At 37.5% G+C, this 17,979-nt stretch overlaps 1 protein-coding gene across 4 annotated transcripts in view; it reads right to left on the bottom strand.

Moving 5' to 3' along the window:
• Nucleotides 1-17,979, bottom strand: part of LOC148352670 (FERM, ARHGEF and pleckstrin domain-containing protein 1) — a 98,557-nt gene that overhangs the window by 28,021 nt on the left and 52,557 nt on the right. For all 4 annotated transcript variants that reach the window (XM_088353540.1, XM_088353542.1, XM_088353543.1 and 1 more), the window contains exons 9-13: nucleotides 16,282-16,377; nucleotides 16,041-16,204; nucleotides 13,482-13,550; nucleotides 13,341-13,416; nucleotides 10,933-11,122 (exon numbers count right to left, since the gene is read on the bottom strand). In XM_088353540.1, coding sequence (XP_088209666.1) covers nucleotides 10,933-11,122; nucleotides 13,341-13,416; nucleotides 13,482-13,550; nucleotides 16,041-16,204; nucleotides 16,282-16,377 — 595 coding nt within the window. The remainder of the gene's footprint in view (nucleotides 1-10,932; nucleotides 11,123-13,340; nucleotides 13,417-13,481; nucleotides 13,551-16,040; nucleotides 16,205-16,281; nucleotides 16,378-17,979) is intronic.

Genomic DNA, 17,979 nt, shown 5'->3' with positions numbered 1-17,979 from the left:
AAAAATAGGTCGAGAAATTTGTATTTCTTTTACATAGTGGAAACCCTACCGAGTGGTCACCACCATGTTTGTCTGGCAACTTGCTGCTATGCTGTAATCTACGGGTGTCAAACTCATTTTAACTCGGGGGCCACACGATAGAACAAACATCCTGTCGGGGGCCGGACTAGTAGATTACAGAGAACGAAAAAGAGAGATAAAGAAATAAGAGAAAGAGGGAGGGAAAAGGAGAGAGGGCAGGACAAAGAAAGAAAAAGAGAGGGGAGAGAGCATGAGAAACAAAATATAAGAAGTCGTGAGAGAGGGGGAAAATAAAGGGAGAGGAAGAAAGAAATCCAAAAAGAAATAGAAAGACAGTAGGAGAGAAAAAAGAACGCGAAGGGTATGAAGAGAGAAAGAGAAAATAGAGAAAAGGAAAAAAGGAAAAAAGGAAGTTAGAGCAAAAGAGGTTAAAAGACACAGCAAGAGAAAGAGACAAATAGCAACAAAGGAAGATAAAAAGAGAGACACAGAGAGTGAAAGAGACAGAGACAGAGTGGGAGAAAAGGGGTGGAAAAGAAAGAGAGAGCAAAAGAGAGAAATAAATACAAGTACAGTGTCTTTGTTAGAGGCACCTGGCTTTGGCAACATCAAGTTGACATATTTCAACACGCAGCTTGTTTTTCTCTTGCGCTTCTCTGAGTGTTGTCTCGCGGGCCGGATTCAATCCCTTAGCGGGCCTGATCTGGCCCGCGGGCCGTCTGTTTGACACCTGTGCTGTAATCTGTGGCACTGGTTCTCGCTCACATTGGACACTACAGTGCCATCTAGTGGGCAAATATTACACACTGGGGCTTTAATCATTATTCAAATATTCGATTCATCATTTCAATAGCCGGTGACTATTAAAATAGTCATTAGTGTAAGCCCTACTCAGCAAAAGAAAGATTGATTTGTTGTGGCCCGCTTAATGTTCACTCCCTTAATTAAATGCTTTGAGTTGTAAACAGACGCGGCTCAACGGAAAAGAGCATGTGACAGTTATTGACGGCATCTATTTCAGGGAACTGGGGAATTTTCTTCTCTGAAGAAAAAAAGCTCAAGGATTTGCAATCGAAAAGAGAAACCTCAGCCGTGAGTAGTACAGACTGCACCAAGAGGCCTTGAGACAGAGCATCAGGTGCACTTGCACTATGTCGGGGGTCGGCAACCCGAGGCTCTTTAGCGAAACAGAGTGGCTCCCTGGCACTTTTCCAAAAAATGTTTACGAATTGAAAAAGAGGGGGAGGGATATACATTTTTGTTTTAATAAATGTAATTTGTAGACCTGTTGTACATGCAGTATACCAGCTTTTATTATAAATGGATATTTTCGAGTTCAAACTACCGTAAATTCTGGACTATAGAGCGCACCTGATTATAAGCCGCACCCACCACGTTTCAGGAGGAAACATATCCAAGCCGCACGTGTATATTAGCCGCATGCGCCCACATTGAAAAATAAAAGCAATACAAACACGAAATTAACCCATACCCGATACAGTCCAAAAAGCACAACCAGCAATATGAACGGAAAATGATACCGGTACTTAAGATTTAATGCTGACCTGCAGAGTCCGAGTGCCCGTTGAAAGTAATCCAAGGAAAAAAGTGTACATTTCCAAAGGTAAGGGTGGGAAAAATATATATCCACTATTGTCGACCGCGTCCAAAAACACGTCGCACCTTTACTCCACTTCCCGTCAGCCCGCGTTTGTCCCACCCCTTCTTTCTCATTTGCTCGTGCAAAACATCAGAATAAGTTTCTAAAATAAATACATTACAAAAATATACAGATGCAAATACATATTAGACATGGTTACACATATTTACAAAGAAAGAAGGTTCACCGAGAGAGTTTTCAAAGCTTTAATAATAATATTATAACTTTCATCCCAAACCGTGCCTGTGAAGGGTAGCAAAACGCTACTAGGAACACGCTCGCAACACAGTAAACAGCTCTGTTAAAAAAAAATACCGTACTTTTAGTAAGCACGGTAAAACGTCCTCTTCCTACTTCTTATAACCGACGTCATCAAAGTCGTCTTTCTTCAGTATGGAAAAGAGACTGTCATATAGACGTCGTCCCACGCTCCCTTATTCAGGAACACGCTAGCATCACGCTCGCAAAGCAAAGTTTAGGTGCGGTGGCTCTGTTTCCTTCTATATCAGACAGCTCGATTGTGTTTAGCTTGAAAGTTGCGTCATGTGCCTTTCTTTTTGCAATTTGCATGATGAGGATATGTCTACTTTAATTTAACTTGTGCACAAGCTAAGAAGTTACAGTCTTAATCTTACCTTTTGAACTCGAGCGCCGCTGGCGGCCATTAGAAAAATTGCATAAATAGGCCGCATCACTGAATAAGCCGCAGGGTTGAAAGTTTGGGAAAAGAGTAGCGGCTTATTAGTCCGGAATTTACGGTAATGTCAGGAACTTTAAGCGAAAGAAAAAGCCTGATGTCAAGACCAGGGTGAAAAAAAAAACTGAACTGAAACTTTGAGAATTGACCGATAAAATGTGCAAGGTGGCAAGCAGAAAACTGAAGTTGCGATTTCCTGTTGACCTGTACAACGCCTCAAAAAAGGTATAAAAATCATGCTTCAAAATGTCATCGAAAGACTATTGCTATGATTGTCCGATTGAAGTCTTGTATTGCGGTGGTCTGCAGAATATATTCTGCTGATAAAAACTTCTCGGGAAGCAGTTCATCTCCAGGCTCTTAATTTACCAACATTCCTCTTACCCGAAATTCAACGAGCACGCCAAGGACAAGATCAGAATCCACTACCATTTTTCAAAATGTACTTAAACCAGTACACCAATACTTTTAGTGTACCAAGTAGTAGTTTTAGAGTAATAAAAGAGAAGCATAAAGTAAGAACCAAACAAAAAATAAAAACTGTAAAAGACAATAAAAACAGGGCAGTACCGGACTTACTGTGCGGAGTTTGTATGTTCTCCCCGTGCTTGCGTGGGTTTTCTCCGGGCACTCCGGTTTCCTCCCACATTCCAAATACATGCATTTCAGGTGGATTGGCCGGTTCAAATTGTCCCTGGGTGTGAATGAGGGAGCGAGTTGTCTGTCCCTGTGTGCCCTGCGATTGGCTGGCAACCAGTTCAGGGTGTCCCCTGCCCACTGCCCGATGATTGCTGGGATGGGCTCCAGCACCCCCGCGACCCTACTGAGGATAAGCGGTGCAGCTGATGAGATGAGATGAGACAATAAAAACAATTAAAGACAACAGTATTGAAAAAGATAAAATAAAATGAGAGTCGTCATACCACTGAGTATTAAAAGCTATCCTGAATAAGAACGTTTTTAGCCTCAATTTAAAGAAGGCCAGGTAGGAAATGAGGCAAATCTCAAGTGGGAGCTGATTCCAGAGCTTGGGGGCGGCAACACAACAGGTCTGGTCCCGCATATTGGAGATGGGCACTTCCAGCAGAAGTGTTTTTTTGGACTTCAGAACTCTACCAGGATCGCGAACAGTAATACACTCAGATAAATAAGATGGTGCAAGGCCTCTAAGAGCTTTAAAAACAAACATCAAAAGTCTAAAATCAATACTAAAGAGGACAAGGAGCGAATAAAGGGAGTTCAAAACAGAAGAAATATGTGCACGTCTGCTGGTATTGGTTAAAAAAAAGGCAACAGCGTTCTGCACAAGTTGAAGACGACTAAGAAAAGACTGAAACTATTTTGTATGGACATTTTACAATTAGGAAGAAAATAAATATCCATCCATCCATCCAGTATCTGGACCGCTTATCCTCAGCAGGGTCGCGGGGATGCCGGAACCCACCCCAACCATCTTCCAGCAGTGGGCAGGAGACACCCTTAACTGGTTGCACGCCAGTCGCAGGGCACACAGAGACAGACAACTCACTCGGTCAATCACACTTAGGGACGATTTGGACCGGCCAATTGACCTGACATGCATGTTTTTGAGAATGTGGGAGGGAACCAGGGTGCCCGGGGGAAATCCACGCAAGCACGGGGAGAACATGCAAACTCCGCATGGGGAGGATTCAATCTCATGACCTCAGAACTGTGCCGCGGACACGCTAACCACTCATCTGCCGTGTCGCTAGTAACGTTTTCCAATGCTGTAAAAATACATAAAATAAGCACAGACACTCCCCTACTTATGACCATATGACTTATAAAAAACGGTTGATACGAACATTTTTTTCAGGATGTCGAAAAAAATCCGGACATTGCTGTTTTTGCATTGTGTGCACCATTTTCCGAGTACAGGACATTACTGTAGTGCTTCTTCCCGTCATCAACTCCGAATAAAAAATTTGTTTCCTCTTCCTAGTTCGTGTTTAAACATTCTATACTGTATCTCCAGCACGCTAAGAACTTTTTTAACATTTTTATTGTTTAATATCTCGTGCATCCATTCAATATGGTTGGCGTAAAATGTAAAGAAGAAGCGAGCTGTTTAATTTGAAATAAAAGTGGAATAAGGAAGCTTGATGTGGTTGAAAAAAGGGTTTGATCGCTTTTTTTGGGACACTTTCTACCACGGAGGAGGCGGTAACCTACCTCTTGAAGCCCATCTTCCAAAAGTAAGTTAAACTTAACTTTATTTATCTTTGTAGAGCGTATAATTTTATAAAATATTCATTTTTTAGTACAAAACAATACAGGTTACTTATACAAGCCTTAAGCATACTAATATTAACCTTAAACATACAAAATATAGCACTGGAGCGACATACAAACAAATTCTACTTACGAACGATCGTCCGGAACCTCTCGTCTGTGAGTAGGGCAGCGTCTGTATTTAATTTCAACTACGGTTGTAACTATGAGCTTGTATGAGCACATTTTTCCTTCCTCTCTCCTGTGTGAAATTATGAAATACACAATTCATCTATGAGTGCATTATGTATATGCAGGGTTGGGTAGGGTTACTTTAACTGGATTACCTTCAATTACTTTTGGATTACTCCAATACCAAATATGTTAATAAAAGACAAAATAAACTAAATATGAATAAAATATGACTCACAACACGTGGTAAGCTTTCTCTCCTGGCTTTGATCTATTTGATCTCCGGCAAAACTAACATAAAATGCGACAGAAACAAAATGAAAATAAATCCAAACAGCTTGCCAACATCATTTTTGCCGTTCCATGTATTCCGTTACTCCCCAAGCCTGCACAAAATTTAGTCATTTTATTCATATTTAGTTTCTTTTGTCTTTTATTAGCATATTTGGTATTGGAGTAATCCAAAAGTAATTGAAAGTAATCCAGTTAAAGTAACCCTACCCAACCCTGTGTATATGTAAGTATAAGACACCTGAATGAGTGCATGAAGTGAATGGATGGATGGATGCTTGAAAATATGCTGTGAAGAGGGGACATGCTCCCAGGCATTCAATTGCATTCATTTCACTTCAAGTTATTTAATTTCTTCATGCTTGTTTGTTGATGTTGTTTTGTTAGTTGCACTTGAATTAAATGGGACCTTTCTGCAACATTTTTGGTGTGTGGAATGAATGAGACTGTGGAGAGTAAGAGGAGCGCTCAGACATGGCAAAGGTAAGCAAAGCTAATTCTAACGAGGAAAATAATAAAAAGAGCTAAAACTTACGCGCACCAGACTTCAATATCGACCCCTGTAGTGTGCAACACAAACATATTTTCAAACAATCCTGCAAAGTTATCCTCAGTTTTACAAAATATACCTGTAATCTGATTAAAATTTTTCCTGTAGCTGTGACACAACTTTTTTGTATCTTGATTGCGTTACGCCGTTACATGTATTCTACCCAAGCCTGTTTCAACACCCAAGAGAAAGAAAGAAAATGGAAACGGGATTTGACGTCATAAAAGCCCATTTTATTGACTTTCATACAACCGTTGGAAATTCATGCAAAAGGAAAGCAGCACATACAGATAACAGTGACGTTTGCAAAAGAATGCAAGCAAAAAGGAGTGAATTCATGCTATTATGACATTTAGAATAACAAGACGTGTTACAAAAATGAACAGATCCCGAATGAGAGAACAAGCAAAGAGCATAGAAACATGAAGCACATTCAAATAAAACAATGTTCCGTATTTACAATAATTCCATGAAACCAAATGAACCGCATCCATGCAGAAGAAGTGAAAGAAAAGAAACAACAATTTCATGCAAACAGACTTGTGAAAGAAAGAAGGAACAGAAGACAGAACAAGCCACCATGCAGAGGGACGCAACCTTGAAGCAGAAAGATTACAAAAGATGGAAACAAAGTGCATCAAGTACAATGGAGTGAATGAGTGAACCTTGAAATCCTTTAGTAAATTCACTCTTCAAGCTAAGGGAAATTAAAACGACTATTTCGGTCTGATCAGGCCACCACGTGGATAATAAAAAAATGTTGTGTATAATTCCCAGCAAAAACAGTTTGAAAACTCAATAAAAAGCCTTTTTTTGGTCAGTTTCAGACGTTGAAAAGACGACTTTTTGGGGCTAATGTCTGCCGGACTGGACAGAGAGCGGCGGATCATTTTATGGGATGTTATAGGACTTATATGACTCTAGATAAGGTTCTTGTTGTTTAATGAGTAATCAGCTTCTAAATATTTCGATGTTAAAATCTCCGAAATTGATTAAGAGGGAGTAATAGTGTTTTTTTCTAGACTATTGGAAAAAAGTCGGGGAATTAAATGACAATTTTTACACATTTTCAAAATCACGCCTTTGACAAATACCCTTTTTTTTTTGAAGTGGGCCAGTTATTAGGGGGGGGTACTTACAAATGGAAAAAAAAACATGATAGATACACTTGTATCTAAAAACATTTTGGAATCCATTGACAGTCCGGTAAAATTATCTTACTTTATTATAGTCGCCAATTGTGGTAAAAAAATGACTTCTTAAATGGACACTGTGTGATATTTGACCACTAGATGTGGCTGTGTTGTGTAGGGAAACGTGTACCACAAAGCACAGGGAAGAATACAAACTATGGAGAGTGAACCAAACCACACCGTTTTTCCTTGATGTAAATGTAAATGGTCTGCATTTATATGGCGCTTTTCAAAACACTTTACAATCTGATTCACACTTACCCATTCACACACACACTCTCGCACCATATAACACGAAGGAATCGGGAATTGAACCTGCAACTTCTTGATCCTAAAACGAGCAATTTACCTCCTGAGAAACTGCCACCGCCCCTCTCGTTTTTTATCCAGCCTTTAACAAGTTTTTGGGTTTTGGAGGGTACCCGTAGCAGCAAGATGTCCGACAATCATGTCAGCTCCCTTTAAATGAGCCTGATGTTATGTAAAATAAATACAAAAAATGCACGTCTAAGTCAGCGTTCATGTATTTTTCCTTATTATTCGAATCAATAATGTTTATTTGTGTTTTTTTAATGTAGATCAAATTTGGTCCAAGTTGAACGAGTCAAAAACAACCTTATTTTAGAAGTCTATTTCAGGACTAAATCATGTCTAAAACAGACCAGACTAGCTTTAACCCCAAATCTAGCGTCCAAAAGACATTGCAGTCCATTTGCACAATCTAGATCTTGAATAAAAGCCGGAGTCTTTTTTTTTTTAACCATAAAAACAACTTCAGGATGCATACTTTGTTATTGGATAGAACTTCATTAAACTGGACTGCCGTACTTTATAGAGTACTCAATGGTTTATGATGCTCCTTTAAAATCGAAGCGTTAAAAATAAGGGCCTGTCTTGTATTTGTGGCCTCGTCAGACCTCGATTGAACGTAGGCATGTAAGAAAAGCACATTATTTTTAGATTGCACGCGTATCTGATTTAACTAGCAGCAAAACTGGGACCTTCTGTTTTCTTGATTTAATTATGTTAACATAATGGTCTCGCAAGGTTTTGATTATAGGAGTCACATGCTAGTCGAAAGTTAATAGCACTACTACACAAAAAAATGATATTATACAGTAAGTGCCAAATGAACACAAGGCTTAGTTGGAAGGTATCCAAAGATGGATGAGTAGTTTTTGTATTTCCCTTCCCTGTTCTATATCGTCAGGGTTGGGTAGGGTTACTTTAACTTGATTACTTTCAATTACTTTTGGATTACTCCAATACCAAATATGCTAATAAAAGACAAAATAAACTAAATATGAATAAAATGACTAAATTTTGTGCAGGCTTGGGGAGTAACGGACGACATGGAACGGCAAAAATGATGTTGGCAAGCTGTTTGGATTTATTTTCATTTTGTTTCTGTCGCATTTTATGTTAGTTTTGCCGGGGATCAAAGACATCGAAGGCAGGAGAGAGAGCTTACCACGTGTTGTGAGTCATCATTTTATTCATATTTAGTTTATTTTGTCTTTTATTAGCATAATTGGTATTGGAGTAATCCAAAAGTAATTGAAAGTAATCAAGTTAAAGTAACCCTACCCAACCCTGTATATCGTAAGGCAAAAACTGCTTCAGACTTGTATGTGGGCAAAAAAAGGCTTATACTTGGCACTTGTGAATTTCAGGGTCTTTTAAAAATATATATATTGTTATGACCGGCCAGGGGAGGGAAATATTTCAAATAGATCGGATAAAAATGGTGCAAAAGTAACTTGAGACTGTATAAATAATGTTTTTACCCCAATTGACTGAAAAAAACTCAACCTATGGAAGAACCAGCTCTCTAGAGCTTCACCTTTGAATCGTTTTCCTCTGACACCTCCCCTCATATTTTTTCCCTCTACTGAATTGTGCCCTTGTGTCAAATAGTGGGACAAAAACCAAACCATGGTTAATGTGTATGGTTATTGTACAACTTTTTTCATAGCTGAGGGCTGCGCCATTGTGCCGCCTGTCTTGTATTCCCTAGTGGCTCCCTGACGCTTTTTCAAAAATGTTTGACAATGGAAAATTATATGGTTTCAGTGGGGAGACAAACATGACACAAACATTCTTAACGTTTTCCACTGAATATAGATATATGCAGGAATATATCTGGTATGTGTTGCCTTCCTTATAAGGCAGTCATGTCAAACAGATCCGGCCCATTGGATGATTTAATCTGGCCCGCCGTTGAGCAAATCTTTGGCTCATTTCTATTAAAAGCTATGGTTTTTTTTGGTTTCTTTTTAGAAATACACACAAAATACTCATCCCGCTGCTAGAGGGCAGCAAAGCTGTAAAAGAGCTGACGTCCAGTCTGGTTTCATGTTAAAGACAATATTGTACAGTATTGTCTCAGCTTGAGTAGGTCCAGCCTAGTTTTATCTAATGTTGTTGCCCATCTATTGGTAAAACTCTTATTTTCTTATTTCTTTATTTACAGGGTTGGGTAGGGTTACTTTAACTTGATTACTTTCAATTACTTTTGGATTATTCCAATACCAAATATGCTAATAAAAGACAAAAGAAACTAAATATGAATAAAATTATGACTCAAAACAAGTGGTAAGCTTTCTCTCCTGGCTTTGATCTCCGGCAAAACTGAAATAAAATGCGACAGAAACAAAATGAAAATAAATCCAAACAGCTTGCCAACATCATTTTTGCCGTTCCATGTATTCCGTTACTCCCCAAACCTGCACAAAATTTAGTAATATTATTCATATTTAGTTTCTTTTGTCTTTTGTTAGCATATTTGCTATTGGAGTAATCCAAAAGTAATTGAAAGTAATCAAGTTAAAGTAACCCTACCCAACCCTGTTTATTTATTTCAAAGCCGTACGCCAATTGAAGCAAACATATTTTCATTAATAGCTTCCACTTGAGTTTGTTTTAGTCAGTGATGTTTGTGGTGAGTTGGTTTTGATGTATAGCTGTATTTACTCGACTGTTAGAAAGAACGAATTGTTTACACATTCAATTCCGAACATGAGATATTTTTTCCCCATTGTTTGTAAATAAATGTGTTGTGCTTGGAAAAGATCCCTTATCATCTGTGCTATAATTTGTAGGGTAGGCTACAATGACGAAGCATAGTATTTGGCATTGACATTATTTTACCATTATGTCCCACCCAAGAACAGTCTGGATCCGGCCCCTGAGTTTGACCTGCCTGTTATAAGGCTTATATAAAGCTTTTAATTTTTTTCAACATTCTGGGTCGCCAACTCCCTCTATCCATTGCTTACCTGAAAGCTATCGTCATCGCTAAAAGTGTTACACATGTCCTTGTCCGCATCCTCATCCAATTGAAGGCTACCAAAAGAAAACGTATTTCTCGGTAAAGGCGAAACGCCCTCAACCTGATCCCCAATCTTCCTTTTATACTCGCCTCTGTTGACCTCCGCTTCAGACTCACTGGACTCCGAGGCGGTTGTGTTACAACCGTCGTTCATTTGAACCGCCCCCAAATTCGAAACCCCGGTTTTGGATTTACGCCCCGTGTCGGCTTTAGTCTTACCCGGAGCCGACAGCCCGTTAGCTAGCATACGGCGTTCAAGAGCGGCCATTCTCTCCGCGTGAGACGGAACGGATTGCGATTGTCGGCTTGGAGAGTAAGCATTCGAGTTTAGGTCAGGGCGATGTTTGGATTTGTGGTGCTTTCGTGAGCGATGAGAGCGACTGGGTTCGGTTTTTGTGAAGCCGTTTTGCTCGGCGTGGCTAAGGAGGCGAAATGTATCTGGAACGGGACTGACAGGGACAACTGGTGAGGCATGATGGACAAAGATCGGGCTACTACTGTGTTTATCTTTACTATGCAGATCGTCCATCTCGGAAATACCAACATAAGACGATTTCAAACGTTCCTCAGCCTGTACACTACCCAAAAACTCCTCCTGATGGACTTCTACGGGTCCATTTGTGCGTCCGGAGTCCGAACCAGGCTGAAACGGAACCTGTCCCCCGAAACTCTGAGTCCAACCAATACAGTCCCAATTTAAATGGTAGTTGGTATAGTTTAGTGAGGGAGAAAAGCAACCGCCTTTAGCAGCCCGAGAAGCTGAACCTGTTGCAAGATGGTCCAGGTGAGTCGGTCGAGTAGAGCTTCGAGTCTCCTCCTTGATGGATGGCGATCCTTCCTCGTTACAGATGTTCTGCAGAACCGGACTGTCAGGGAGTCCTCGCGGACTCACCAGTGCCGACTCCTTCCAGTGGTGCTGCAAGGGGGCGTCGATTCGGTCCCTGGGAGCAGGGCTCTGGAGTGGAGGGTTTGTTCAGTTATTTATGGGACAAAAAATAAGGTATACGGATAAACTGTATTTTCAGAACTGTAAGCAGTTTTTCTAGATTTACACAAAAAAACGACAACATTTCACAGATATGTTTGTGTGTGTCATGTAAAATTGAGCTGTTTGCTGAAAAATAGTGTCTTTTTTGACAGTTAATTCTACACTGGAAAAAAAGATACCATAATAAATTTCACCACATTGGCAGAAGGCTTTACCACCCATTTTAAGTGTATTTTGTCGTTTAATCTCTTAAATAAAAGCATTTAAATGTAAAGTCAATCTGGCAGCTTTCCATCAATCCATCATCTTCCGCTTATCCTAGCTTGGGTCCCAGACCTCCCTAACCCCAGCCACTTCTTTTAGCTCTTCCGACGGAATCCCGAAGCAAGCCTAGAGACATAGTCTCTCCAGCGCGTCCTGGGTCGTCCCCAGGGTCCTTCTGCCAGTGAGACATGCTCGGAACACCTTTCGGACGGAGGCGTCCAGGAGGCATTCAGATCAAATGCCCGAGCCACTTCAACTGACTACAGAAACTGGAAGCTAGTTATTTTTTATATAAGCAACATAATCTACAATCTGCTACATAAAATACATTTCCTTATTTTAATCCATTTTTTATTTCCTTAAAAAAAAAACATTTTCCCTATTGGCAAACAACATTTGCCCATTTCAAGTATTTTTCGGGTTTTATTATATTCAAATGATTTCCTTTGGTTGGAAAGAAATATCAACAAAATTAGTTAAATGATCTGATATGTCAAATGGATGACCCTTTGTCCATTTAGGAACTTTTTTATTAAAAAAATAAAAACAATAATAATTAATTCAAAATAATAACAGCACTTAAAATTAATATAATAATTGACGGATAATTTTGCTCATTTTATCTACATTCTTTTTAGTTCGAACTTAATTAAATACTTTAACTATACTTTAAAACTGTTTTAAGTAAAACCAAAGTGAAAAATTAGGCATAAAATTAAAAAAAATGGTTAGTTAAAATTCTGCATATTTTAATTATTGTATTAGTTTGCCTTATTTATTTACTCTATTATGAACATATTCCACTATTCTTTAAAATATTTCAAGCAGAATAAGAAAAATAGCATTTGAAAAAATGAGAAAATAAGAAATAGTTAATATTAGCAAACCCATCTTTTTACATATATTTTGCTTATTTTGCTACTTGCGTGTATTGGGCACACCTAATTTTTATTTAAAATTCATACAAAATTTGGTTTGACCTTTTCTCAGATAAAACTGCGGTCGGATGCAACTGGAATCGAACCCCGGCTACGGTGATAAGAGCGCCGAATCTAAACCACTAAGCCACCAGTGGTATAGATGACATACAAAAAGGTAGTAGATTTGACCTCATCATCCCACTATTATTCATGGTACCAGAGACTAATGTAAATTCCATTGTGCATTTCACATATTACAATGACAATTAATCATACAATTTTCTTCTATTCAATTTTTACGTTTATTTTGTAAGACTGTGTTTTCCCCATTATTCAATATTTATCTCTGGTACTGTGACTAAAAATGGTGTCATAGTGAGATAAAACCTGATACCTTCTTGGTGGTCCAGTGGTTAGGATTCCTGCCGTGACCCGGGTTCAATTCCCGTTGCATTCAAATATTTCGGGAATGTTACAGTAACATACTAATGTAAACGTATAATGCGCATCTAAACTTAGTTAGTATTCCCCTAGAATAAGAGTTATATAGGTTTTTAACTTCTGAATTATGTTTTTATTTTGTTTGTTCATGCCAGATCCATTATGGCCCTGGTCATCCTGGAAGGGGGATTACCTCATGTGCGGTCCCTTCTTAAGGTTTCTACGTTTTCATCATGCAGAAGTTTTAGATTTTTTCCTTGCCCTCATGTAGGTTTTAGATCAGGGTGTAATAATAACCTGTAGTTGCAATAATCTGTGGTCTGTGCAGTCCTTTGAAACTTCTTGTGATTAAGGCCGTTTCAAATAAACATGACTTGACTTAGCTTGACTTGCTTTAGCTGGTGCGACTTATACTCCGAAGCGACTTGTTTTATTAAAAAAAAAAAAAAAAGGTTGCGTTGTTCCATGTGATAAAAGGGGTCAATTTCATTTATTGATAAATCTAACGGAAGGGGAAACAAATCACTAACAACTACAGTAATTGTGTAGAAAAAACTCACTTGATTTGGCACATTTTGGTAGTGTGGAGAAGGCAAAGGAGACAGGCGGCTGTTGTGCTGAACTCGACTGTGTTTCCTGCAGACGCAAAATGTCAGCTAACAATAGCAAAACTCGGGTAGAAAATGTCGAAGGCTTCTCACCTTTCAAACGGAAGCTTTTTAAACTCAGACTCTCTCACAAAGTCCATGACCTGTTTCTGCGTGCGACCGCTGTGGAGAGAAAAAAAATGCAGGAGTAGAATTTGCTGTCGTAGCTGATAAAATATGGATGACCGATCCTGCCATAAGTAGAAGTGAATGTATCTAAAAAAAAATGCCCAGAAATATATGCAATATAAATAAGCGAACACATAAATAAATCATGCAATACCTAAATATATGACAAAAATACTATGTATTCATATATCTATGTGTTTTGTCATTTATTTTGTCATTTTTCAATTTCTGCATTTATTTTGTCCTGTATTTTGCATTGTATTTCATTGTGGATTTTGTTGTGTAGTTTATCATGTAGTTTATGGTGTAGTTGTTCATGTTTTTTAATGTATATTTCAGTGTATTTTGTTGTGAATTTTGTCGTGTAATTTGTTGTGTAGTTTATCATGTAGTTTATGGTGTATTTGTTCATGTTTTTGATGTATATTTTAGTGTATTTCGTTATGTATTTTGTCGTGTAATTTGTTGTGTAGTTTATCATGTAGTTATTCATGTTTTTAATGTATGTTTTTGTGTATTTTGTTGTGTATTTTGTTGTGTATTTTGTTGTGTACTTCATTATGTATTTGTTGTGTATTTTGTCGTGTAATTTGTTGTGTAGTTTATCATGAAGTTTATGGTGTAGTTGTTCATGTTTTTGATGTATATTTTAGTGCATTTTGTCGTGTAATTTGTTGTGTAGTTTATCATGTAGTTATTCATGTTTTTAATGTATATTTTAGTGTATTTTGTTGTATATTTTGTCGTGTATTTCAATATGTATTTTGTCGTGTAATTTGTTGTGTAGTTTATCATGTAGTTTATGGTGTAGTTGTTCATGTTTTTAATGTATATTTTAGTGTATTCTGTTGTGTACTTCATTATGTGTTTTGTTTTGTATTTTGTCGTGTAGTTTATCATGTAGTTTATGGAGTAGTTGTTCATGTTAAATGTATATTTTAGTGTATTTTGTTGTGTATTTTGTCGTGTAATTTGTTGTGTAGTTTATCATGTAGTTTATGGTGTAGTTGGTCTTGTTTTTTAATGTATATATAGTGTATTTTGTTATGAATTTTGACGTGTATTTCATCATGTATTTTGTTGTGTATTTTGCCGTGTAATTTGTTTTGTAGTTTATCATATAGTTTATGGTGTAGTTGTTCATGTTTTTAATGTATATTTTATTGAATTTCTTGTGTATTTTGTTTTGTATTTCATTAAGTATTTTGTTGTGAATTTTGTCGTGTAATGTGTTGTGTAGTTTATCATGTAGTGTATGGCGTAGTTGTTCATGTTTTTTAATGTATGTTTTAGTGTATTTCGTTGTGCATTTTGTCGTGTATTTCATTAAGTATTTTGTTGTGTATTTTGTCGTGTAATTTGTTGTGTACCTGGTCGTGTACCTTGTCACGTACTTTGTCATGTACTTTTTTGTGTAGTTGTTTGTGTATTTTTAATTTGTTTTTTGTCATGTATTGTGTATTTAATTATTTATTTTGTTGTGGATTTTGTTGTGTATTTGATGTGTAGTTTGTTGTGTATTTTGCTGTTTTGTTTGTCGTGTAGTTATTTGTGTAGTTTGTTGTGTAATTTATCATGTAATTTATGGTGTAGTTGTTCGTGTATTATTAATGTATATTTTTGTGTAGTCTGTTGTTTATTTAGTTGTTTATTTCATTGTGTATTTTGTCATTTAGCTTGTCGTGTAGTTTGTCGTGTATGATGTTGTGTACTTTGTCGTGTGGTTTGTAGTGTAGTTAGGTGTAGTTGATCATGTAGTTTATCGTGTAGTTGTTCGGATATTTTTTAAAGAATATTTTTGTGGTGTATTTTGTCGTGTACTTAATCGTGTATTTTGTAGTGTAGTTTTTTTGTGTATTTTAGCGTGTATTTTGTCCTGTAGTTTTTCGTGTGGTTGTTCCTGTAGTTTGTTGAGTAGTTTATCAGGTAATTTGTCACATAGTTGTTCATGTATTTTTAATGAATATTTTCGTGTATTTTGTTGCATATTTTGTTACGTATTTTATTGTGTAGTTTGTCATGTATTTCGTCGTGCGTTCCATTTTCCTTAGTTTTCTGTGGTTCATTTTGTAATGTAATTTGTGGTGTATTTTGTCGTTTTGTCACGAAAAATGTTATTCAAACAAGAGGGGCGGGTCAAACCAGCCGAACTTTTCACCATTGGTTGATCTACAAGTGCTCCGATCAATTGCATTGCCTTTCTTCATCACTGATAAACCAAATAATGAAAATCTCAAGCAACTGGGCCACCTCCTATTTGAATTTTTTGTCCATACACGACAAAATAACAAAATTAATATATGACATAAAGACAGAATGCATGAATACATGAATACATGAGCTAAAATGTGATTTATTTATGTTTTACCTATTTTTGGCTTATATTTAATATTTATTCATACGTTTACTTCTACAGATGTCAGGATCCGTGCTCCACAACCAAGCAAGACAAGACCAGGCTAGGCAACGGGAGTATTTTCTTACCTAAATCTGAAAGAGGATCCCCGTGTGAACAGCACAGGTTTAGGCTTGGGTTTAGGTTCCTCGAAAAGGCGGAAAAAAGCGTGATATTCTACGCAGAGCTTCCAGAAGACTTTACAACAATCTCTGCTGGACATCAGAAACTCCAAAGTGTCCTGATATGATTTCTGAAGGACACACACACAAAAATACTCAGAAAAAAGGGAGATTTATCTTTCAATGACTTTCAAGAAAACAAACTTACATTTCCGTCAGCCCTGAGTTTGATGAGAAATCGCTTCCTTTTGAAGCTGAGTTTTCGGATTTTGGACCAGTTGAAAGAGTTTATTTTTGTGTGTCCCTGTGGAAATATACATAATCATGCTAACATAGGACCAGATACACTTCACAGGCATGACAATGGGTCGGTGGTTAAAAAAGTGAGAAGGGGTATGGAGGAGATATAGTATGACACAAAAGTGAGTACACCCCTCATATTTCTGCAGAAATTTCATTATTATGTGTCAATATGTGAACAACACTGAAGAAACATCACTTTAAGCAATTAAAAAAAGTCTGTGTAAAGCTTAATTAGGCAGAGTAAATATATTTTTTCTCTTAAAAAAGCTAAAAAGATAGCCATCAATAACTAAACCACTAGCAACAAAAGTGAGTACACCCCAAAGGCACTACACCCCTATGTGTCCAAAACAAAGCACTGCTTGTCATTTTCCTTCCAAATGTTACAATGTGACTTGTTACTCTTACTAGGTCTCAGGTATGAATTGGGAGCAGGTGTGTTCAATTTCAAGTACATTCTGTCATACTGGTCACTTAAACTCCCAATATGGCACACCATGGCAAGGAACTCTCTAGGGACCTTAAACAATGAATTCTGGCACTACATAAGGCTACCCAAGCCAGCACCCTGAAGTTGAACGGCAGTACTATGGCCAAGATCCTCCAGTGTTTTAGAAAATCAGAACGCACTCGCAACAGGGCTTGTGTTGGACTTTGATAGAAGCGGAGTAAACGTGCACAGCGTCCAAAAGCTTTCAAAGAAAGATAGGGGCAGGAATGCTTAGAGCATTTCTGCAGGGATTGAAATGTGGGAGGTCAGCCTGGAAGTACTCAGACCATACTTTTAAGGAACTTTCACTTTAGGGTGTCCTCACTTTTTTTGCAAAGGGGTTTGGTCATCGATGGCTATATTTTGAGTTTTTTGAGGTTTAAAATCAATTTAAAGTGCTATATAAGCTTTACAAAGATTACCTTTCATTGTGTCAAAGCAATGTTTCTTCAGAGTTGTTCTACTCAACACTATAATGAAATATCTGCAGAAAGGTTAGGAATGTACTCACTTTTGGTGACATACTGTACAACCCGACAAAATATTAAGATTTTAATCATCTTAGCTGAATTTAACCTAAAGTCGCTTGCATGAAAGCGGGTTAAATTTAGTCCGGCTCAGTTTCTGCAATGATGTATTCTCTACAGCTAGCCTGCTCCTGACCAGGCTAACAACTAGGCTCGGATTATTCACAGATACATCTGGCACCTCCACTGTCTCACGTGTAAAAAAAAAAATAGTTTTATAGCGTTTCAATAGACTTGCTTGATATGTTTCATTATTTTAACTATCCTGCATTAAAATTCATTCTATTAAACTGTCTAAATTGCAACAGTCGTTTTATAGCCATGTGTTTTATTTCTATGCCATTAGAGTTTTAATGAAAATGTATATTATAGCTGTTTTTGAGATTCTAAAAAGTGATGCAATCATTTGCAAAGATAATATCAATGACGTTTTTTACAGAGCTAATAAATATAGATAAGTCAAATTTCCATTCATCTGTTTCTTTTGAGAAGAGAGAGAAGTCTGTTCTTTAATAAGCAGTAATGAAATAAAACCAAAAGAAAAGAAAAAAACACAACTAAAATCAGAAATAGCAAACACGCAACC

The sequence above is a fragment of the Urocampus carinirostris genome, chromosome 14 (genome assembly GCF_059441175.1).
Source record: "Urocampus carinirostris isolate Australia breed hairy pipefish chromosome 14, RoL_Ucar_1.0, whole genome shotgun sequence".
NCBI classification, from domain to species: Eukaryota; Metazoa; Chordata; class Actinopteri; order Syngnathiformes; family Syngnathidae; genus Urocampus; species Urocampus carinirostris.
Note: the sequence above shows the minus strand (reverse complement) of the source record. Positions and strands in the feature narration are given on the sequence as shown.